At 36.6% G+C, this 16,166-nt stretch overlaps 1 protein-coding gene across 1 annotated transcript in view; it reads right to left on the minus strand.

Annotated features, from left to right (window-relative positions):
• Positions 1-4,188: 4,188 nt before the first annotated feature.
• The window catches only part of LOC114046185 (insulin receptor substrate 2-like), a 35,850-nt gene continuing 23,872 nt past the window's right edge, over positions 4,189-16,166 (minus strand). The window contains exon 2 of the mRNA XM_027866416.1: positions 4,189-4,983. Within this exon, the coding sequence (XP_027722217.1) occupies positions 4,979-4,983 (5 nt within the window). The 3' untranslated portion in view covers positions 4,189-4,978. The remainder of the gene's footprint in view (positions 4,984-16,166) is intronic.

Genomic DNA, 16,166 nt, shown 5'->3' on the forward strand with positions numbered 1-16,166 from the left:
ACACACATACATACATATATAAACACACATATATATGAGCATATATGTGTTGTGTGTGCATGCATATGTGGAGGACATCAGTCCACAGTAGCCCTAGAGAAAGGGGCTAAAATGTCAAGGGTCAGCAACATGATATTAATGGCCACATAAGTTATCATATGTAATATGGTGGTGAGATGGCTGTTTATAATATGTACAGTGGGTTTATGCAAATCTAGGAGATGTAACCATGGTGTGCATGTTTTTCTTTTTTATCTTGCACTTATCATCAGTGAATTCTGTATTTTATCTTTTCTCCAATTTGCAAAGGTCACTTTGAAATACTGATATTTGCTAAGGCTCATTCAATTTTAGAGCTGGAGAAGGCCCTTACCTAACTGACCAAACTAATTCTTCGGTAAATGAGCGCTTAATTCTGCTACCAGGGGTGGGGAACCTGTGGCCTCAAGGCCACATGTGTTCCTCTAGGTCCTCAAGTTCAACCCTTTGACTGAATCCAAACTTTACAGAACAAATCCTCTTAACAAAAGCACTTGTTCTGTAAAACTTGGCCTCCATCAAAAAGCCACACCTGACAACCTAGAATGCTGCATGTGGCCTTAAGGCCACAGGTTCCCCACCCCTGTTAGGCTTTGCAAAAATGAATGAGACATGGCCCCTGACCTCATTAAGATGACCACCATGTAGTGTAGGGGTTCTTCACCTAGGGTCCTGTCAACTTAAAAAAATTGATAAGTGTATTTCAATGTAATTAGTTTCCTTTATGATACTATGTATTTTATTTTATGCATTTAAAAACATTATTCTGAGAAGAGGCCCACAGGCTTCACCAGATTGCCAAGATCCACAACACACACACACACACACACACACACACACACACACACAAAGAGTTGAGAAATTCCGATAGTAAGCTCTCATTTTCATGGATGAAGACACTGAGGCTCAGCAGTGAGTGACATCAATTCAACAAACATTTATTTAGTGGCTACTAGGTACAAGACACTGTGCTAGGATTTGGGCATACAAAGACAAAAAACAAAACAGTTCTTGCCCTCAAGGAGCTTACATTCTAAAGGACTTAACTAAGACCACACAGCTAGGTATGTAGTTTACTGGCAGAACTGGCACCAGAATCCAGCTCTGAACTAGAACTCCTAGTCCTAGGGTGTTTTTTTTTTGTTTTGTTTTTTTCCACTACAATACTGTAAGCAAGCCTGTTCAACTCATGTTTTTTTCATGGAATCAATGAGTATCCTGCCTAGCCCATCACCCACATCAATGCTAAAGATATTAAATAATATGAGAACTAAGAATGACTCTTCTGGGGACCACTAGCTTGGTCTCTCTCAAGTTGACTCTGAGTTATTATACTCCTGGTGCAATCACCCTCTTCCTAAAGGTAGTGGCCCAATCCAGACCAGTCTCCCTAGTTGATTGATGAGCCCATCACCTGGGTCAGAATCAAAGTCTTATTAAAACTGATATAATAGATAACCTGACTGAATTGGTTCTTTCCTGATCCATGTGAGTTACTATCTAGCACTCTGAGATCTTCTAAGGATTTGCAAATTGACTTTTAAATGAATAGTTCCACTATCTTAACCAGTATCTGGATAAACTCCTTCATTCTCTATCTAGTTGTTCTTTTTGTCCTTTCTTAAAGGTGAATGCATTCTACATGACCCTTCCCTGTCCTCTATGAGTTCTTAAAAATGACAAGCCAAGATTATCTTTCTTCACAGAATGGTTTCAGGAACCATTCTGACAGTGGCTTGAGGTCAAATCAATCAATGTAGATTGGATTAGTTGATCAGTTTGACCGACAATTATCAATCATGAGGCAGTTACCATAATCAATGAGTATGCAGACAATGTCTGAGTGACCCACAAATGCTATTAGCCAATTTCCCAGATGCCTTAATATACATGTGACCAGTCCCCAGTAATCTTAAAAAAAATGTTCTTTTACATTTTCAAGGATTTTTTTCTCTGTCTTATTTTATTGTACCTTTTACAAACCTGTGGCAGCCACAATGGTTTCATGATTTGCAGATGCCTGGATCACATGATTTTAGTTAAAGTGAAAATGGGACAAGAATAAAAATCTAAAGGCCTTTGTTTTCCATAAATCATTGCTAAATATTTCTATTTAACAGGGCAGCAAGATTTTCATTAGTATTTCCATTTGGCTTTGACAAGTCAAAAGGAATTGTTATTTGATGTTTTGTTTTGTTTTTTTTCTGAAGTTACATATATATTTTTGGAACTGGTTTTCCTAATTTATTGGGGGGGTCACTTTTTATTTCTTACAAATTTAATATTGTGACAATTTTGAAGAAAACATCTAAGAAAAGAATATTTTTGAAATTTCTCATTAGAATTAAAATAGGAAAAGCATGCAATATTTTCAGAATGTTAATATTTATTCATTTACCTAAAAAGAGCAAGAGTAAAGTGGTTTTATGTCACAACTCAGAAACCCTACAGAAAGCAGGTCCTCAAAGACTTCATTTCATAAATAATGCATTTTATTTTATTGCATATGGCTATTAAGGAGAGCATCCATGATCAATACAGACTAAATACAATGCACTATTCTAGTTCCATTAATTCTTGTCTCCAGCAGCATCACATTTATCCTTATATACAGCGTGTACATTGGAAGACAGAGCAAGATAAGTTAAGTCTCTTGTCATATCACAATAGCAAGAAATATATTTAACATCTTGATATCCAGAAACAATACGTACCCAAAAAGAAAACACTGTTTAATAACTGTTAAAGTTTATATAGCAAAAAATAGTTTAAATTTAAGGTAAGTCAGGCAAAATGTACAAAGACCCAATATACATTGTGAAGTTTTAGCAAACATAACATTTATACATTTTGGTTCCATTCTGTAAACTAAATTAAAATGTAAATATTGCATATGCCTTTTGTGAAATGTACAGGATAGAGGAAAATTTAGTACATTGTCAACTTTTTTTTTGTTTTTTTGTTTTTTTGTTTTGTTTGTTTGTTTTTAAAGTTGCAGTGTGAATATGAACCATTTCCTATAGTGGCATGACTTTACTGTAAGTACAGAGGACTACTTCAAAATATAAGTCAATACACTATTGTATTCAGCAGGTTCCACATTCAGTGCTATTTTAGTTGGGGAATTATATAGCAAATATCACCCATCATCTTATTTCCGAAACTAAATAAAAATTTTAGAACATTTTATACCCTTTTAATAAAGCATATTATACACGGAAATTGACCTTCAAACTAGTATTGTATGGCCTATGCAGTGCTGCATTGTGAAATCCCAGAAAATTAAAACCTTAAAAATGTTCAGGGGGATTACTTTACATTCATCTTTGTCTTGTAATACAATCCTCTGTTCTAAAAGTTCAGCATGGAAGGAGGAAGACTTTTTGCATTGCCGTTAACTGGATTTGTAAGACATTTAATTTTTTGGTCTTCCTCAAATAAACCTCATTTGATTAATGCATTCTTTTACAGTGATGTAATAATATATATTTATTTTTTTCCCATAGCATGAAACTTTTCAAACGTTTCACATCTACACTGAATTAGTGTAATACATACATGACTATCAGAAGGCAGACAATGGGATTGTACCCATGGAGAAAAAAAGCATGTGAATTCTCCAATCCAATTTCTCAAAGGAGCAGCAAGACGACTAAGATTCTGCTGGTCTGGGTCAGCAGTTCTATGTGACGTCTGGGATATTTGCCACAATACTGGTATTTTCAGAACACTGAAAACATAAAACATGGGTAGTCTTGTCAAGACTTTTAGACAACTGACAAGTACTGCAATTTTTTCTCCTTTTTCCCTTAACGTCTGTGGCTGGAATGCCTCATTTTTCTTTTTGTACAAAGCAGCCATATTGGCTGGCATGATAGCATTATATTAGAGATAACATTTTTTATCTGCCAAACACCCATGACCACCCTTGCATTGCTAGCATGCCTATGTGGATTTTTGGTTATAAGAAATGCAAGCTCAATATTAGGGGTAGCAGAGAAGTTTGAGCTTGTAAATAGGATAAAAGGCTTTTGCAATTCGAAGTACCTACATAAACATCTACATAGAGAGGATTAAACAAGTCTGTCAAAGGTAAAAAGAGATACTCATCCCCTCCCCAAATCCCTTCCCACCCCATCCCACCCCTACTTCAACCCCTATAGAGTTTTATGATTTTTAACTTAGGTTGCTTTAGTTACACATTATAACTATTCTGCATCCATCTTCAAAGTCCAACATAAAGTTTTCATTTATTGAGACTGTTCATTTCCATATCAGGCTCTCTGTCTCTAAATAAACCCTACAGCTAGTGAACTGAGATCCAGCAAGCTGCTACATACTTGAATAAGTTCAATAAGGCTGATGACCATTCTTCAGAAACATTCAGCATAGAGATAGAAAGGAGGTCCTGCCGTACCCCAACAATACAAATCCGGCTTTACTTTGAACTGAGGTAGGACTGTGGTAGTTTTGAGAGTATACCAGTAAATACCAGATTTTACTGCTTTAGTGGGTGTTAACAGAATCTCCTAGCATGCTAAGGGATAAATACAGTTTGTCTTTATAAGGATGGGGAGGGGAGAGAAAAGAAATGAGGAGGAAGGGGAGAAGAAAACGAAGGCATTGGCCACCACTTCAGGTAGCCTGCTAAAAAGGTCGAGATTTCTATAGAATAGCTTCTTCAATTAACTTTCTCAAGCAGTAGCATGATGATAGATGCCAAAAACAGGAAACAAATGAGGCAGGTCATTTTCCTTTCTTTGATGATTCCTTGTCTTAATGTAGTCCATTATCATCTCAAAAGTGAAGTAACTGCCCAGATCAAAAAAGAAAAGTAAACCATAAGCAGCTTCAGATTAAGAAATGACAAATGCTGAGCAGTTTGTGTTGTTAATGTTATACTCCGGTATATGAGGTCATGGTGATCTAGCCAGATTTTTCACTCTGAAAAGAAAAAATAAATAAATAAAAGTGAGTAATGATCACCCCATGAAAAAAGAAGGCAGATTTTTAATGGCTCCACAGAAAGGCATGTCAAAAAGCATTTATCAAGTGCCTACTATATGCCTGACATTGTGCTTGATCTCAATGAGCTCACAGTCGAATATTTTCTTATATTGTCATTAGGTTCTATGGAATTCAGTTTCATGTAATTATCAACATATTTACAGGGCAAATTTTACAAATGACTATACAATTTCATAAAAATTAATTTATAAAATTTTACAAAATGTGTTAAATTTTATAAAAGCAAATTCAATGGGGAAAAAAACCACTGATATGTCAAGTCTGCAACGTGCTTTGGTATGTTGCCTCATTGGCTTCTTCCAAGAACCTTGGTGAGATAGGCACAAGAATTTATTATCTCTGCTCTATCGGTAACTGTGATGAAAAGGGATGGAGTGACTTGTCAGTGGCCATAGAGTTAAGAAAATACTAAAGCCAGGACTGGAAACTAGTTCTTCTGACTCCAAGCTCAGTTCTCTTTGCCCTAAATACTATACTGCCTCCATTCCTAAAGACCACTAGGAAAAAAAAAAAAAACTTTGATAAAAAAAAGAATCAGTAATACACACCAATGACATTAACCATCATTTGCATATTTTGTCTATCTCTGTAAATTCCAAATACTACACTTTATTTCTTGTTCTTTCCTAGGTGGAGATGGAGATATCCAGACAATTAAGATTCAATTTCTTTTCACTAAGTTTCCTCCCTTTCCACACTTGCTTTATCTTAGTTCTTTAATGGTTTTGCATGTCTTTTTTTCTCCCCAGGCCTTAATAAAATTTTGGCTTTATACCCTCCTCTAACTTTTTTACAATGAATTGGACACATAACTTAAGCTTCCAACTCATATTTTTACATGTGTATTATACCTTCCTGATGCTCTTTAATGTCACATTTTAATTGTTTAAAAATTCTCATGAAATGCCTTCTCTGGATCACAAAAATGGATACCATGGGTCCTGTTTATTTAAAAATAAAACTTAAGAAGCTTCCTGGGACACACTCAGGCCATGCCAAATTCCTAATGGACTATGTATAGGTTATAAGGTTATCACAGTCCTGTAAGTGTCTCCATCCTGATAAGATAGCCCAGGAAAGAACTAACCCCAAATTTCCATTCCAAGGAGGCTAGAAGAGTGTGGAGCTCAGGGTTGAGGTAGGGAAGGCAAGATCACAGAGAATTTGATTTCACAGTTTTATGTCTACCTCCAGGATGTCAAGTTGCATTACCCCTTGGGCTCACGCTAATGTTCTCACTGCCTTTTTCTACTGAAACCAAATTAAAAGTTTAACTTGTGCCAGGAAATGAAGTAGAAAGACATGTAAATAAGGTTTCTGGCCTCAAGGAGCTTATCATCTAATCAGAAAGTATAGAGCCTTGATTCTGTTGCCTTTGTTTGGAGAGTGAGGAAGGAACTGTCAGTGATTAATCACTTAATGTTCAAAGTATTTTTTTTTCCTACCATCAACCTAATCTTAGAAAACTTATTCTTCTGAAGGGTGGGGAGTCTGAGAAGTAGTTCTTCATATGAAAACATTATGAAGTTGGTAGAAGTGGTTGATAGAGACAAATTCATGCCCTTAATGAAGGACCAACCTGCTACTTCAACTAGGCCAATAAAGTCCAAGATTAGGCTAGAAAAGAAATTGGTAACCAGAACTTCAGGGAAAGTCAACCTGAGTTCATTAATTCCAAACAGGAAAAGCAGTTCAACAAGCTGGGAACCTTTTCCAAGGCACTAATCTGTACATAAAAGAATCCCTGAGGGCCACATTTTACTTTGTTTTGAAATGTAACATTATCAATATTTTATTTTATTTATATTTACTTTGTTAAATATTTCCCAATTACATTTTAATTTGGTTCAGCTGTACTCAGGAGTGTTGTGGGCCACCTTTGACACCTCTGGCTAAGACAAACTAGGGCCTACCTCTTCCTAAAAGCCTGGATAAAAGCAGGGTTAGCTTTAAACATCCTAGTAATTTTTGTAACCTTTGCTTTTGTTATGTTAAACTCTTTTATTTCCCAGTAGTAATCAGTAGATTAAAAACTCCTTAATTTCAAAGAGTAGGGAAGACAAGAAATACACATTATATGTCCTTGGTGGGGGGAAAAAACAAAGAGCAGAAAGAAGAATTAATGAAGGTTTCAGAAGAGAAGAGAAATGGGGCTAATGAGTCGACTTAGAGACCCTATATAAGTGCCTCAAAAGTGAAACGATAATAAAAGATTTAAACAGCAGTTCAAGACAACAATGGAAGAATGTCACAAGGCAGGTCATGATTAATGACCCAAATTGTACTGACAAAAATTGCTATTGCAGTCTAGAGGACAGACAGATGACTTCAGCTGGAGGTGGTCAGAGGAAGGTTTTACAGAGGGTATCTGGGATTGGAGAAGGGTCTTAGAGAATAGACAGGATTGGGATAGGCAAGAAGATAAAGACAGTTCCAAGTTAGGGGAGCAGTATGAAGAAAGGAACAGACACAGAAAACAATAAAGCAGGTACTTTCTAGGGACAGTAGGAGGAATAACTGTTCTCCAACAGAAAGCTGGTGAATGAGAATAACGGAAGGTAGGTTTATTGTTGGCCAGTCTTTTTCATTTGTGTCCAATTCTTTGCAACCCTGTTTGGGATTTTCTTGGCGAAGACACTGGAGTGGTTTGCCATTTCCTTCTTTAGCCCTTTTACAGATAAAGAAACTGAGACAAAGAGGGTTCAGTGACTTGCTCAGGGTTACACAGCTAGTGAGTGTCTGAGGTTAAATTTGAACTCAGGAAAATGGGTCTTCCTGACTCCTGGCCCAGCAATCTATCTGCTGTGCCACCAGCTGCTCAATGGGAAATAGGACTAATAGAAGGCTAGTATCTGACCATGTTAGCAGGTATTTTATCAGAGAAACTAGTTATTTCTTTTTGACGTGTTCTTTTGTGGACTTTTTAAAAAGTTTTGATTTTGGTCATCTTAGAGACAGCTCAGAGGCACACTGGCATAGTAGACAGAGTCAACCTTGAAATCACCTTGACAAGTCACAACCTCATAGTGACCTAGGCAACTCTCTTAGACTCTAAGTTTCAGGAAAAAGGAGTTTCAAACATGAATGACACGATGTGGAGAAAAAGAAAGGGAGCAGGCTAATAACAGATTATGAAGGACCTTGATTAAGGAGGTTGGAATTTATCCTGTTGGCAAATGGGAGCCACTGAAGATTTTTGTGCAGGTGAGCAGCATGGTAAAAACAGCATTAAAGGAAGATTAATTGAGCAATGTGTGTAGGAAAGAATGAAGGGGTGAGAAACTAGAGATAAAAGAGACAAGTTAGCAGATATTTTAGAAAGATAGCTAGGTGGCTCCATAGATAGAGTATTAGGTCTGGAGTCAGCTCTAGACCTGCATTCAAATCTGGCCCCAGACACTTACTAACTGTGTGACCCTGGACAAGTCATTCAATGCTCTCTGCCTCACTTTCCTCATCTGTAAAATGACCTGGAAAAAGAAATGTCAAACCACTCTAGTATCTCTGCCAAGAAAACCACAAATGGGGTCATGAAAGGTCAGATACAACTGAAAAAGTTAGAAAGACATTTGAAAACTTTGTTTATCTAGTAAAGCAGACTCCAAAGTGGAAATGTGACTTTTGTTTCCTGACAAATAAAAAATAAAAGTGAGAAAAAACAACCAACTCTACTGTTGCTTCAGAGATAGAGATCAAATCTATTAGATCTCATGTTCTTTAGAAATCCATGTTTCTACCAATCAGTGTGCCGTGCCTTCTTCAAACCAAACTGGCTTATTACTGGCTTGATACCAAAACAAGCGTTAGCAAACCCTCTCTACGATGGCACTACTGATAGAAGTAGCCAGCTTGAGAATGCTTACTGATACTCACGAAACATCAACAGAGTTTGCCATCAGAAACAATACTTGTTAACAGAGAGAGATGAAGGGTAGAAATTGAATGGCTGAAGATAGATTTCAATTCTGATAAAGATGACTCTTCGTTTCCTGAAATCTAACATGAGGATTTAGGAAGTATGGAAGCTTATTTATTAAACCCCAGAGATACTTCAATATGTCCCTCCTTCCAAATCTCTTTAATGCTTTTGGTTATCCTTTTCCCTGTGCCTGGAAAGAAGCCCTTCCTTCCTGGATCTTTGTTGCTTGATTTGAAATCCTTCCTTGATTAAGGCCAAATTTAGGTGTTACCTCTTTTCACAAGCTTGCCCGATCCCGTCAGCTGGAAATAATCTCTTAATTCCTTATGTCTCTCATAAATGATCTATATCCCTCCTATGTATTTTCTCTATTCTCATTTATTATTCTTTAACTTGTCATAATTGAGACTGTAAGCATTTTGGGTTAAGGGGCTATTTCATTTACCTTTGCATTCTCTACCCCCAAATACAGTATTGTCCATATGGAAGATGCTCTAATAAATAAATGTATGATCAATTGAAATCTCTGAGCTCACTTCAATTCAACAAATACTTATTAAGCTGCAACTATTCCAAGGCATAAAGCTAGGCACTAGGAAACAAAGAAAAAATACAGTAGCTCTTATTCTTAAGCTTGCAATATAAAGAGAGAAAGGGCATACACACAAGTTTGGTATGGGGTGTGAGAAAAGTAAAATGGAAAGATCTCAGCCAAGTGCTATAACAAATTTGAAGGAGGGATTATTTTTACTTCAGGGTAAGGGAAGAACAACAAAATTTCTATGGAGGCAGAAACTGCACTGTGTCTTGAAAAAAGAGGGAAACTTCAACAAATAGAGATGGAGCAAGGTAAGTCCACTAAAGACATAGAGGATCAGTGAACAAAGGCACTGATACTGGACAAGAGCTAGAAAGGATCTACAATCCATCCTGGATGAACACAGAATGCATGATGGGGAGTAGCATGAGATTATATATATGTGTGTGTGTGTGTGTGTGTGTGTGTGTGTGTGTGTGTGTGTGTGTATTTTGGTGAGGCAAGTGGGGTTAAGTGACTTGCCTACAGTCACACAGCTAGTGACTGTTACGTGCCTGGGGCCGGATTTGAACTCAGGTCCTCCTGACTCCAGGGCTGGTGCTCCATCCACTGTACCACCTAGAGATCTATCCCTAGCTGCCCCGAGCATGAGATAATATTGAACTTAGAGGCTGGAGCAAATCTTTGGAGGGTCTGTGATAATGCAAGTTTAAAAGCTGTGCCAATTTTAGGAATTCATTTTCAACTATTTATTTTGGAAATGTTATTGACAGAAGCTCATTTCTTTAATTGCACATTTTTTATCTGTGTGAGTCAGCTCAAGCAAGTCACTTCCCATTTGTGGCGTTGGCTTCACGATCTGTAATATAAGGCTGGAAGAGAGGATTTCCAAAGTTCCTTTCATCTCCAATATGCTATGCTTCTAAGAATCTACATGCAAGGGAGACCTTGAATTGAGATCAGCAATGATAGAGGACTGACTCAACAAAGAAAAATGGGAGGTAGAAACTTCACAGGAAACATGCCGCTTAAATGATTAACACATGGCAGACAGGCAACCATCCTCTGCATTTCAGCAACACAGCATTTAAACGTGAGAAAGCAAAATGACGATGGTGTGCTTCTGGTTGTTGTTACTGAGTTACTGCCACTGACAAGCTCTCACTCCACAATGTCACTTCCTCATTCCCAGAAAGACCGAAGGAGGAAAGCAAGAACAATGAAGTATTCCTGCATACAGTGGAATTGGGGGACATAAATACACTAATGCTTTGGTTTAAAATGATAAAATGGGCTGGTGTGGATGGCTATAATGCTTGCTACTGTGGTGGCTAGGAATAGTGAATTCCTTGAGCTTGGGAGCCATAAAGTTTCATTCAGTAGGCTAAGCTGATTGGGTTTCCCTAGGTCTAGCACCAATACGGCGAGCTACTGGGAGCAGGCAGCAACTAAAATGCCTAAGGAGAGGCAAAGCCATCCCATGATGGAAATGAAGCAAGTAAAAGCTCTTGTGACTATCAGTAGTGGGACTGGACCATGAGCATCCACTGTACTTACAAGCCTGAATCAAAGAGAGAGAGCCAGTCTAATAAAACTAAAACCAAATAAAACAACAACAACCATACCACCACCACTTTGGCGAACAATGTCCCTTCACAGAACTAATCCTTTATTTTCAAGTTTTTTTTTTAAAAATTATCTTTGCTATTACTAAGATTATTCTAGCAAGATTATTTATGTTAGTTCCTTTGTTGCTTAAAAGTGATTTTATTTCCTACTTAATAATAAAAAGAGTCAAGAAACTATCCCTTTTGGGGGGTAAGGCATTAATTTTATGCTCATTCTACTTTGTATATTTTCTAAGCTGAATGGCACTTGAATTACACTAAGTATAACTGCAAGGGAGAACCTAATTATTAGGAGGTACATAATTTTGGGAAAATGCTGTGGTTACTGAATTATATGTACTGGCTATGTTCCTTTAGAGGGTGTATACACAAAAGAAAGAATAAGAAAAGTTGCTTTGTCCCTACTTTTCAAAATTCCACCAAATATGAGATGGTTATTCTATATGTCACTTCATCTAGATAACATAATTTTCAACTTACATTTTAAAAATGTAAAGTTATGCATAATTTCTAGGATTCTTTAAGAACTGGTTAAAGAATTAACTGATATGAATGGGACTTAAAGTACAATCTAAGAATTAAGTAAAGAAAATCCAAAGTTTAGGTAAAGGTAGAGGATTAAAAATAAAATTGAATAAGTTCTAAACTGTATCCTTTTGGTTAGGCTTTAATGAACATTCATAACTGTGGCGGACTTTTGGCTTCAACACTATCCTTGCTTTCTCTTGTCCTCATGTTACAGAAACTTACACGAAAACACAGAACAGATACCTCAAAAGGGAGATCTCTGAACTGTTCTTTTTCTCTCAATAGAAAGCAATATGGAAGAACGGGGTAGGGGAAATGTCTGTAGAAGAAGCAAAGGCACAAAAAGCTGCTGACAATTTATGGGGTGAGGGAAAATGTATTTTAACATTTTCAACTTAAGAGTTAAGACCATTCTTAATATTGAATTACAAAAGCAAATCACATTTTGAAATGGAAATTTGACTTTTTTTTAATAATTAGCATCATGGATTAATGAAATTATTTTCTAATAAATCCAAACAAATTACTATCTAGGTCTGCTCCCCTCACTGAATAGATGAGGAAACTGAGGTCCAGACAGATAAAATGACCATCTTAAAGTCATTACAGTTGACACTACTACCAAACTTCCAGGACAGAATTTTATTCCTGAATTAAAATATAGTATTACAAAAGGAAAGTATAGCTTTTAGTAACAACAAAAATTCTTGGGAAAATAAACCTGACTGCTATGCATTCCTTTATTAAAATCAAAGCAAGACATTTCAAGAATATATCCAGAATGGCAAGTTGGCATTTCTTGAGTTATGTAAGGGAATAAATGCAGGGGAAAGTTTTTTTTTTTAATTTTTTTGTTTGTTAAAGTAAATTTATAGGAAAGTAAAGCTTCTCAGGCTGAAGAAAACAATTCTGGATATCTCTTAATCTTTCATGAGATGAATTCATAACTTCTTTTACATTAGCTCATTACTCCCACTTACAATTTGAACCATCATTCCTTTCTGATCCTTTGTTATTAAAGTATTCACTTCTAATCAAGTTGTAACTTGATGTTAATGCCACTCCACAAGGATGAGACAATTTAGTTTTTATAAAGACCTTATTGCTAAGAACAAAACAAAACAAAAAAGACTAGCTTCCCTTCTCCAACTCCTGTTTTTCCACCAACTAAAAACTATGTAAACCATTCAAAACCCAGTCCCTACCAACTCATTCTACTCACTGTTAGTAAACACATAGTTCAAAATATATCTTTGTGTTCACAATTTAGTCCAAGACAACCTGTGCTAAATCCAATACTGAGTTCTAGCATGAGGCCAAGCACACTGTATGTTCAATAATTAAACACTTTGCTTTATCTTTGCCTTTTTTTTTTTGCTTTTTGGTCACAAATCAAAAAACAGGCATCAACTTATCTCAGCCCACTGTGGAACCCTTAAGTCTTTTCAGCCACATCTGTACACAAAACAGTGGTTAGTGTACAGCCTCTAATATAAAAATTATTGCACCACCATCTAGTATAAAAGGACAAGTAAAATAATTACTTGACATAAAGATACTACCCAACCATACCCCGGATTTCAGTGGAGTCCACAAAAGAGAGGCCTTATCTTTACAGAATCCCAGAAAGTAAAGAGTGTAGGAAATAATTTAGTTGAACTCCCTAACTTTACAGATAGGTAAACTGAGGTCCAGTGAGATTAAAAGATCATACATCTAATTAGTGGCAGACCAAAGACTTCAAGCAGACCTTCCTGACTGAATCTGGTCATCGTTTCAATATGTCACAAAGTAATGGTTACTTTAGGTATGTTTCTTTAACAAATGAAAAAGAGGATAAAAAGCACCTTTCTGAAATTTTTGCTTAGATACCTAGAACTTAAATGTAAGGAATCATTTTACTTTGGTCTAGACAAGTGATTTAATCAGTATGGGAGAAATCCCAAAGCACAAACTTCACTGATACAATTTGGCAATAATTTAAGGTCTTTTAAAATTGCCTGAAGTACTCACAAGATAAGTGACTTATCCATGGTTAAACAGCAGCTATATGACAAAAGGCAAAATTTGAATCCAGACCTTCCTGAACCTAGGGCTGAACCTCTGTGTACTATGCCAGGCAGCCTCTCTGTTTAGAGCCATTTTTTTACAGGTATTTGGAGGGGTTTAGGGGAGAGCTCAAGCAAGTCACTGCTTTCACTCCACCATATTGCAGGTAGCCTCTCTGTAAGGGATCCCCTGGACCTTAATAAATACTTTTGATGTTGACATAATTAAAAATTTCATAACAGAACTATCCCTTCAGAAGGCCCTCTCAGATGATGATTTCTCATATTCCTTCCACATTTTTCCTTTCCAATAGAATACTGTTACTTACTCAAAGGAATTCAAAAACATAACACACACACACACACACACACACACACACACACACACAAGAAAAATGGCCAACACGGCTATTCATCCCAGCTAGCTGTAAACACAGCAGGGAAAGATCCCTTTTTACAGTTTACCTATGATGGTGTGGCTCCAAGGAAAATACATAGCAACTTTTATTTTGTTAAAGAAAAGAGTGAGGAAAAAAGGAGGGCAGTTTTGTCACAATAACACAATAAATTTCCATCTGTGTGTTACACCTGGAGACCAACTGATACTCCCTTTGAAAATCACCAGCAAGCTTGCTTACTTTACAAATGCAATACTATCCCCTAAAAACCACGCTATCCTATTACAGAGCCAACGGAAAACGAGGAAGCCAGTCATAAAATAATTTATGAAGCCAAGAAACATTTGGATGAATCCACCTCTGTCTTATGGACATTCCATTTTGCTTTTCTCACATAGTATACAAGTTGTGCTAAATAAATTAGGTTACTACTAGGTGGCCTTCGTACATCTAGCATCCTTTTATCTAGATAGTATACAAGTAAACTTGTATTCATCAGTCCTGCACAACAAATGAGGAAACAAAGTTTTGCTTTCTCAAAGGTAGTGAAAGAATGTAAATATAAACTGCCAAGTGATCCATCTTGAGAAAGAGTGTGTGTGTGTGTGTGTGTGTGTACACCAAATCTTTCTTGGACAGAGGAAAGATGGATTCTGCCTCATTTGTGTATAGTATTGCAGAAAAAGTACTAAATTTGGAAGTAGAGGATCTAGGTTTTAATCTTAGCTCTGTAACTTCTCCTTGTGGGAGATTGGTCAAATCCCTTCATCTCTCTGGGCCTCAATGACTTCATCTGTAAAATGAAGGGGTTAGAACAGATTATTTTTAAAGTTCTTCCATAACTGTGTCATCAATTTTTAAAACAACATCAAAAAAACTTTTTAAAACAAATATGTTTTCAGGAAAAAATAAAATAAAGTAATCCCTCCTATCACTCCTGTCTCATGTTGTTCCTGCTAATGAAGTCATGTTCTCTTAATACAATACAACAATATGCCTTTACTGCTTTTCCTCATCCCAAATTATATTTGTGAAAAACAACACTGCCAGTTGCTATAAAAATCACTTTATAAGGATACTTCACCCAGCAAAGAACTGAAAATACTTAATATTATTTAAAATATTTAACACTTTAATACTTAAAACCAATGAAAAAATAACCTTTCAAGTAAAACAAATATATTTGCTTAAATTGTTTAGAAACCAAATAAGATTGGAGTTGTTTTTCCAAGAACTAGCTATAGGCCTCTGAAAAGCTTAAAGTTCTTCAAAATATTGCAAAGGGCTCAGAGCATGACAGAGCTGCTTTTTCAATGCATTGTGAATGGCAGGCAAACGCACTGAAAGAGAGTGCAGCCAATAGGATAGGCAGCTGCGTAGCTAGAGAATGCCAAAATCCTTTCTAATTTCACATGTACTGAGCAAGGACAATACATCATAAACTAACTAGATACGAGTCTAGTCGAGGCCATGCAGCAATAGCAATTTGGGTTTCTCTAGCTGATAAAAATATGCACCAATTGGTAGATCTACATGTAAGTCCTGCAGGCCAAGAAAAATGATTTACATTCAAATCACCCATTATTTAGATTTCACTACTGAAAAAGACCAAACACCAAGTAACAAATTATCATTATACAGTTAATTTACATAAGAGGGACCAGAGAGCTAGGCCCTTCATGCCGGGGACAAATACAGGACCCACAACCATGATGAAGGCGGTGAATCCAGGCTTTCACTGAGTCATACTCTGTGCGCTCTTACCATCCAACATTTATTAAATGGAACCTCAAGAGAACCCTTCAAAGGAAGAACATCTTAAGAAGGAAGCCTGAGTGTTACGTATGGAAAAGAAAAATAATGGTCTCCATCATCTTAATTTGGTAAGAGGGTATATGGGTTGTCCATATGATTGCAAACTTCAGGCATTCCTACTGTCTCCAGGAGTCACTACAGCACCCTCAGGTCCTCAAAGCTCTACATATAACATTTCTTTTCAAATACATACATATGCACATGTATATACACACACATATATGT

The sequence above is a fragment of the Vombatus ursinus genome, unplaced genomic scaffold (genome assembly GCF_900497805.2).
Source record: "Vombatus ursinus unplaced genomic scaffold, bare-nosed wombat genome assembly UNPS02014781.1, whole genome shotgun sequence".
Taxonomy (NCBI): domain Eukaryota; kingdom Metazoa; phylum Chordata; class Mammalia; order Diprotodontia; family Vombatidae; genus Vombatus; species Vombatus ursinus.